The sequence below is a fragment of the Camelina sativa genome, chromosome 20, assembly GCF_030686135.1.
Source record: "Camelina sativa cultivar CO46 ecotype springtype chromosome 20, ASM3068613v1".
Taxonomy (NCBI): domain Eukaryota; kingdom Viridiplantae; phylum Streptophyta; class Magnoliopsida; order Brassicales; family Brassicaceae; genus Camelina; species Camelina sativa.
In genome coordinates this window covers 3,761,505-3,770,186 of record NC_141899.1, presented here as the reverse complement: position 1 = coordinate 3,770,186, position 8,682 = coordinate 3,761,505, and the positions used below count along the sequence as shown (strand labels likewise).

The 8,682-nt window shown below is 36.6% G+C and overlaps 2 protein-coding genes across 3 annotated transcripts; both read right to left on the bottom strand.

Moving 5' to 3' along the window:
• Window positions 1-239: 239 nt before the first annotated feature.
• On the bottom strand, window positions 240-832 carry LOC104769179 (uncharacterized). Its single transcript, XM_010493329.3, has one exon. The coding sequence runs from the start codon at window positions 751-753 to the stop codon at window positions 427-429; it is 327 nt and encodes a 108-aa protein (XP_010491631.1). The 5' UTR covers window positions 754-832; the 3' UTR covers window positions 240-426.
• Window positions 833-2,713: 1,881 nt separating this feature from the next.
• LOC104769178 (cellulose synthase A catalytic subunit 5 [UDP-forming]) lies at window positions 2,714-8,276 on the bottom strand. 2 transcript variants are annotated; one of them, XM_010493328.3, is made up of 13 exons: window positions 7,653-8,276; window positions 7,076-7,271; window positions 6,780-6,952; window positions 6,594-6,690; window positions 6,336-6,507; window positions 5,623-6,235; window positions 5,390-5,527; window positions 5,170-5,295; window positions 4,848-5,060; window positions 4,482-4,746; window positions 4,190-4,389; window positions 3,741-4,091; window positions 2,714-3,615 (listed from the first exon to the last, which is right to left on the bottom strand). In XM_010493328.3, the coding sequence occupies exons 1-13, from the start codon at window positions 7,731-7,733 to the stop codon at window positions 3,034-3,036; spliced, it is 3,207 nt and encodes a 1,068-aa protein (XP_010491630.1). In that variant the 5' UTR covers window positions 7,734-8,276; the 3' UTR covers window positions 2,714-3,033. The 2 variants fall into 2 exon arrangements, with proteins under 2 accessions (XP_010491630.1, XP_087361388.1); XM_087505262.1 differs by lacking the exon at window positions 7,653-8,276 and adding an exon at window positions 7,393-7,638.
• Between the last annotated feature and the right edge of the window lie 406 nt (window positions 8,277-8,682).

Genomic DNA, 8,682 nt, shown 5'->3' with positions numbered 1-8,682 from the left:
CAAAGATGTTCGTATGAGTATAATTCTTCTTTTGTTAATAAAACTTAAGAGTGTGAATCGTGAAAGAGAATACCCAATACGCGTAAAAATATATACATGAATAATACTTGCACGCGTTCTAAGATTGTTTTGTTTTTATTTGAAGAAACAAGAAAGCCGTGACTCATAGATCATAATCATTTGATCTTTTTGCTCCCTCGAACCTTATCATCCTCGATCGATCGTATAGCATCATCAAGTCATAAAATAATGTAAACTATGATTAAAACCCAAGTGTGTTTCTTCCTTTCTCAAAATGATAAAAAAATATTTTATGCTTAGAACTAATTACAAAATACTTAAATATCTCTAAATATTCATGAAACCATAGTACTGTATTTTTTATAAAAAAAAACTTAAACTGCAAACCTAACGAGAGTTGTTTGATCATCTAATCACGACCCTGATAGGTCTCGTGGCCATGTAAATGCTCTCAATCGTCCTATACTTCTTCCTCTTCTTCGATGACATTACTCTCAAAATCATCGTTTCCTTCTTGCATTGATCATCATCTTCATCATCATGAATATCATCTACGCCGAAGATGTCCTCGATCGTCTTCTTCTTGTTCTTCTTGATGATATTGAGATTACTGATCTCTTCGTCGCTCAAATGCATCAACTGTTGCGCAGCCTCCATCTCTGTCTCCGTTACCATCTCTTGTCTTCTCCTCCGTTTGTTACTCTCAATCTTTGATTTGATCTTCTCCATCATGAAAATTATGGTGTTTGAATTTGTCGTATTATTCTAAAATTTTTGTTTATAAGTAAGTTTCTTCGAGGATTACGTAATGTTGAGAAGGGTTTTTGAAGGGCATGAGAAACTGCGACGTTGGTGCTGCGAAATCTCTTATCTATCTCATCTTTTCAACTATATTTTGCAAACTCGTCCCTATATTTTTATTATTTTGTTGAACCCTTCCACACTTTCGTAAATTACATTTTCCACCATCAAATAGCTTATGATTTAGGTTTTAAATTTAACTATGGGTATTCATGTAAGAATTACAAAGAAATAAATATGTATAGCTGTATTATATATACATTCAGTTTATTTTCCTAATAGTTTTGTTTGTTAGAACACTAACTAATTAATCATGAATTTTATCCTTAGTACCAATTCAAAACGGTCAAATAAGATAATAATACTTATAGTGAGAAAGAAATCGAATTTTAGTATTTCAAAATCCTAGAACAAATAAATCTTATAACTAGACATGAATCTTATAAATCTTTTGTTTGGGCTTTGCGGTGCATGATTGGTCATGACTACCGAGATGTGGCTTTTTATACAGATTGCTCAGACTTGGTGAAGATAATATATTCTCTTCAACACTGGCCGGCCTTCAAGATCTACCTCGACGATATCAAAATGGACAGAGAGGAGATTTCTTCTTTCTTTTTATCTTTAATTTCAAGAAATGCTAATGTAAGTGCAGATTCTTTGGCACGCCAAGCGCGTGTATCTCTGCATCATGTTTTGTTTGTTAACGATTTTTCTTCCTAATGGCTCTCATGAGCTGATCTTTTTATTATAAAAAAAAAAATCTTATAACTAATGGACCACAAATACAATAAATTGATTGAGTAATCCTTATTTACTGAGGGGTTTAAGATGTAATATGAATAAACTATCTGGCATGACTATTAATATAGGCAAAAATGTTGGGGTCAAAAAGCAAAGAGACGGCACAGCTATCAGGTACACTGTGTTGTACTGGGCTATCAAAGATCAACGCAGATCTACACCGTCAGATGATGAAAATATATCAGCTACTTTAATTTCACTCTGTTGACCTGAATCCTACGATTATGATTTCTTCTTTTATGTAAAAAGCTTTTAAACTAAAATTAAGGAATATCCAAAGAACAGACCCCTTCCATTGGTGTGGTCTCCACCTATTTTGACTTATTATTTAGTTATTACTTCCCCATTGGTCACAAAACGCGTATCTTTTCACACTTTTGGTACTAAAGCCTCCTTTTTTATTTGCTTCTCTTCTCACGAAATGTTTATACAGTTATCTAACTAAATTAGTTTTCTTTTTTTTTTCCAAAGGAAATAGTACAACTTTAAAAGCCATCTCTTGTTTTGGCTGTTTTCTAGAAAATAAAGCCATCTGTCGTTTCTTTTTCTTTAGAAAATTCTTGTATTCAACGTCAAGAGAATAAAATTTTATTTGGTTTAAATTTTAAAGGGTAACACATTGTATAGTGTATTATACCTTACATGTTCTTTAAATTCCGATATGCTCTATCAGGTCAGGTCTGTCCGACCATAACTCAGTTGAAAATTTTAACAAAATAACAGCAGTTCACTTAACTGAATGTTTAAATAGAAGATAATTTACTAAAAAAAGGTATGATTTTATGTATCGGACTAAATTTATAAAATAGTTAGTACTCTCAGTCAATGACTTTTGTTCATATAGAGAGAGTTAGAATGATTCTACACATGTTATATCTTAACTACAATGAATGATCCTTTTGGTTTGGTTCGTGTTGACTTTTTGACTGTTTCTTGATCCGACTCCGAGGTCTCTCTTCCTCAGCGTGAGAAAATAATTACTAGACAAGAAGATCCACAGAGACTGAATCTCACAATTATAAAACATCTTTTACTTAAAAAACATTTATAGATGAAGCACTCTTTTTAATCTAGAATTTGCAGAAGATTGATCAAAATGTTTCAATGAAAGAATTAATAATAATATAGATGAAACAATCTTTTCTGTTTTTTTACTTCACCCCAAAAAAATATAAGACAGCAACACCTTCTTCTATATCTACAACAAATACAATACAACACCCTTCTTCCAAAAATATAACATTATATATCTAAATCCCTTTTCTTCTTGTGTTCATCAAATCTAACAGGGTCTTTTGTTCCCTCAATTAATAGTAAAAAAGAACAGTAACCAAAACAAATGTGTGAGTGCCACTTTCCCTCTTTACTTTACCTCTGTGGAAAATCGTTTTTATATGTTATCATCAATCAAAGACAGTCCAACCCACATATCTCAAGGATAGGACCGCCTTTGGCCACAAACGGGTTCACTCGGACCCAAAGAAGCGTAAGGATAGAGGCTAGAAGGATCGACCACACAAGAATGATAGTAGGCATCCTGTTTTGTTTCCCAAGCAGACCTTTTAGGAAAGGATATAGATGGAGGATGACCCAAAAGGCAAAGAACAATCTTCCGAATAGAGGTCCCCACGAGTCATATCCGTTACTGATCGCATCAGAGATTCCCACAATGACTCCAATCACGTTTATGATTAGTAGTGTTGTCGGAGGTATCAAGAGTGAGGTCCATTTGAAAATGTAAAGGTCAGAGAATTCTCCATCATCAGCTGCTTTAGATGTGACTGTGAAGTTTGTGTCGACACCAGCTAAAACCTTGAGGAGACCTTGGAAGAGAGCAAAGAGATGAGCTGAAACACCTCCAATTACCCAAAACTGTTCGTTTCTCCACCAATCATCGATTCCAACTTTACCCCATTGCATCTCGAGAATGCCTGTTACAGCAATCGACCCGAATAGTGCCATGAAGAGGATACTTGCATAGTTACTAATCTGCAACAGAAACAAGAGCAAAGAAAACCTTTAACATAGAATAAAAGATTGATACTTTAAGAGAGCTAAAGATGAAAATAAAGGTACATACTTTAGAGAGCTTAAAGATGGGTTTGTTATTTTACCTCAGGGACAATGAATTTTCCGGTGAGAAGACATATAGCAGGAAGAGAACAGTAAACAAGGAGTGGAATAGAGGTCCATGGATAAACCACAGAGTTGATGTAAGACAATCTCTCAAGCCATTTCAAACCACCTCCATAACCATACCAAATAGGGCAATGTCTGCTCAAGAATATCTCAACAGACCCAAGAGCCCACCGAAGAACTTGATGAAGACGGTCAGAAAGATTGATAGGTGCTGATCCTTTAAATGCAGGTATCTTGGGTGTACAGTAAACCGATCTCCAGCCATGAGAATGCATCTTGAAACCCGTGAGGATATCCTCAGTGACAGAACCGTAGATCCACCCAATCTTGAATGAATTTCACAAACACCATGAAAGATATCAAAAACCTTATTGCAACATGAAAGACAAAGTGCTATAAAGTGTTTTGAAGAGCGCTACATTACCTCTTTTCCCCATTCGGTTTTATCTTCGTACCCACAACTAATGACTTGGATGGCTTCTCTAAGCAGAGAAGCTGGACTCGCGTTGCTAGCAAGCCCACCATTCTCTTTAGCAGCAGAGGCAACAAAAACAGGTGATTGTCCAAACTTCTTCTCTAACTTCAATTGCGCCGCCTCTGGTGATTTCACCTCATTATTAGTGCCTGAAAAAAAAGAAACAAACAAAAACCAGTTCAGAAATGAACTGAAGCTAACTGTTGAAACCAAATAATACAGCAGGTTTCTTCTATTTTACCTTTGGAACCCTCTTCGATATTTTCCAGCGCATGTATCTGCTTTGAGGCTTCCCTGTTCTTCTTTTTCTTATCAGTTGTCTTTGTCTTACGATTCTTTCTTAGACCACAACAAAACAAACACCATTTAGGCCAGCAATTGCAAGTCATACGTGGAGACTTCTTCTTTTTTGGCGCATCATATCCATAAAGTGCCTGTCTCCTAAAAACACACCCGGTTCCAACGTATATAGGTCCTTGTAATCCATCCAAACCTTTCATATTTATCTGTTTCAAGAGTTACAAGATCAAAAGCTTATTAAGTAAGAGCGGATGTATAACTCAACTACTCAAGAGAAGGATGCAGTGATAGAGAATTGTGTACTTACATCGAAGAATACAACATTACGATTAGAGTATCTGTCGCTTTTATCAATCCCATCGAATCTTTGAGGGAACTGAACATAGCAAATTTTCTTTCCCGACTGAGGATCCATCATAAAACACATTGCTTCTCTAAGAGCCTTGCTATTATTGATGTAGTGATCACAATCAACATTTAGAAGATAAGGAGCATTTGATAGTACTCCCGAGACTCGTATCTTCAATTAAATACGGCAACATGAAAAGGAAAGACTCTGAAAGTTAGCTAGAGACCATCATGTAGCGCTCTTTAAAACACTTTTTAAAGAGTTAAGCATTATTAGTTACCAGGGAATTCATGGCTCCAGCCTTCTTATGATGGTCAAATCCGGGTCTCTTCTCACGAGATACATAAACAAGGCGAGGCAACTCGTTGTTTTCTACATCACGAACTCCGTTATTTCCAAGGAAGACCTTATTCCAGGAAAAGGCAATAAAATAAACTAGTAAGTTTGGGAGTATATACACACACAGAACATATAATAGAAAGAAACAGTTAACGCCTTACCTGGATCATGCCAGGATGATCTCGCACGTTATTACCAGGCCAAGGAGTACCGTCTTGCATAGTCCAACCTTCTTCAGGAACTTTCTGTGCAGTTGCAACTAAAGCATTGATCTTGACCTTGAATTCTTCATAATCTCTCTGCAACCAGGAAGAAAAAGGAAACTCTCTTCAATAGAGCCCCAAAGTTTTCTCAGGAATTATATATATAAAGGTGCAAGCAAGAATGAACAAACCTTCATGGCTCGTCGTTCCCTAACAAATGCAGGATGAACTTTATTCTTCAAATAATCCATCTTGTGGCAAAAGTACCATTCAGGGGCACGTGGCTCGATAGTGTACTTCTTACAGAACGGAACCCATTTCCTAGCGAACTCCGCAGTTTCTGAAAGTGCTTCAAAAGTAAGCATAGCAGCACCATCATCAGACACATAACAAGCAACCCTGTCTACCGGATAATCAACCGCAAGAATAGACAGAACGGTGTTTGCTGTAATAAGCGGAGGCTCTTTCAAAGGATCCACCGTACTGACGAAAACATCCACAGCAGCTAGTTCTGATGGTTTCCCTTCTTTCTCGTACCTCAACGAGAGCCGGTCCAAGTATGTCTCCCTTTCTATAGGATACCATTTAGGGAACTGATCAAGAACCCATGAAACCGCAAACCATATCTCGCATATCACTGATATTAGCCACAGGGCGTAAGCATCATTGACGGGGTGAAGAATACGGTAATGGAAAAAGAGACCGAGAATCACAAGACGGAGCACTATTAGCATCCTGTACGGGTTTATTTTGCTCGACTTTATTGGTACTTTCCTAGACAGAGGCTGCCTTCCCTCATCCATCCTAACACATCAAGAAACAAAACCATGCTCATAAATACCAAAGCAAAGTAATGAAACATGACACAAGACAGTGTTGTTACGATATATTTTGTCTGTCTTACATGGGAATCTCAGCGTCATCTCCATCGCCAATACTAGAATCTCCATCATGTTTAACAACCTGAAATTTCTCATTCTGCTTTCGCTTCCACTCCTCCATTCTATCCTTCCACGCAACACTTCCATATCCATAAACCGCAAGGTCTTTCTGAGGTACCATTGGTCTTGGATGTGCTGTGACAGAGCAAACCAGTAGCTTAGTAACCACAAACAAAAACAAAGAGGAAACCAAATATGTTACTTCAGAAAAGAAAACTTACCAGCGGGGTCAGCAATATGCGGTTGATGATATCTATTGACATGACCAGGTGATGGAGAAACAATAAGAGCATGACTTTCAGATGAAATCTCAACGTCCTACCAAAAACAATCATAACAAACAACCAAATGAGCCAAGAAATAGAATTTAAGAGGCAATACAATAAGTGGAGAAAATATGAACCAACCTCTTCTCCATAAGTTAACAAAGGGATGTGTGAGCCAGGTGGAGCAGAGGCCAAATCAAACTCCGAGTTACGGAGAGAGAAAGTATCAGTTTCAAGGCCACTCCTATAATCAAACTCAAAATCAAGATCATCCATTCCATCATCTTCCTCATCTCCTACAACCCTTGGACTTCCTGAAAAAAAAACAATTACAGAACCTTTGTGAGAAACAAACACACACCTTTTCTTCTAATCTCTCCCATCCGTAAGTATAAGCTTTAAAAAAACCAATTGAAAGAAATTAAAAAGTGATCAACCTTTGATACGCTTGTAACGAGTTTTGCACTGAGGACAAGATTGGTTGCCTTCTCGTCTCTCGTACTCATAACAAGGTCTACAGACAGGGAAAGCACATTCATTACAAGCCACAAAAGACTCTCCATCAACACCCAACTCAATCTCATCTCCACAGATTTGACATGTTTGCCCACTTAGTTCTTCCACTGATCGTATCTGTATATTAAAAAAATAACAGCAAATTAGGAAACAAACATAGATTTGGATCTCGAACAGTGAATATTCACAATTCAAAGTTTTGTTCTTTAAAGCAAAGTGAATAGATTTGGGGCATTACACAAACTTGAACTCAGAATTCAATCCCCACCGACACAAATTTTCACTGTACATGTTGATTAAAAAGTACTAGGTAAGAATTTTGGAATCTTAAACCCTAATTGAATTTTATAAAACGGGTGAAATGTGAAAACCCCAGATCCAGAAGAAGGAAAAAGGCAAAACCTTTACACAGAACAATGGGGTTTTAAACAAATCAAAAAGCAGAGAAAAGAAAGGAGAAAGCTTTTTGAATGAAATTGTGGGTAGAGTGTAACTTACTCTGGCACTCTCGTCGGCATTAATCAAGACGAACTCATTCCGGTTATGAGAACCAGCGATGAGCCGACCACCAGTATTCATATTGAGCCGACAAAAACAGTTACAGACAGAGAGAGAATTCAACTAAACCCAAAAGACGGGACAAGAGAGAGATCCAGTCGTTACAACTCCCATCAAAACATGCAATAATAACCCCAAAACCAGCTTTTGCCTTTTCAGAACGAAGTTGTGGAGTGAGGAAACTTCTCAAGTTTTGTTTTTTTTTTTTTCTCCAATAGAAGGAAGCAATGGAAGAAACTTGAGTGAAAGAAAGAGAGAATCTCCAAATGTACGCAGACACAGAAGTTCACAATAAATAAAGAGAAAGAGAAATCAAGAGATAGTGAAAGGTGAGCTGCTGATAATTAAAGAGAGAGGGGGCAAATGTAGTAGAAGAAGAAGAAGAAGACGCGTAATGAAGAAGACGAAGAGAGAGAGATACAGAGACGGAAGCTTTAGAGATTAAAATTGAAGTATAAAAACTTACCCAAAAACCCAAAAGTAATAAGAGAAGAAAAAAATGTTTAAAAAGTGTGGGACCCTGTAAAAGTGTGTCGCTTGGCTCTCTCTCTCTGTCCTCCACCATTCCTATTTGTCCTCTTTTAACAGTTGGGTATGTATTTCTCATAAAATCAAAATTAATACTACTACAAACTACAAAGAACGTAGTATTATTAAGTAAAAGCATACTAATTACTATATAAAATGACTTTAAAATTGACGTAAGAAAACAAAAAATGAATAATTTTGTTGACTCATTGAGTCTTTATTCATCGGAAAAAGACGAAAGAAAATTAAAAATTGGGTAAACATTGGATCACCACCACCCCTCTCTCTCTCTCTCTTTACATTTATTTCCCTGTGTTGTTGTTGTTTGTTCTTCTGTCTTCTTTTTTATGATTAATTTGATTCTTCTGTCTTCTGTTTCATGACTAATTTTACAAGCCCTTAAACATGGCCAATATATATAAATTCACGTACAAAAATTTAA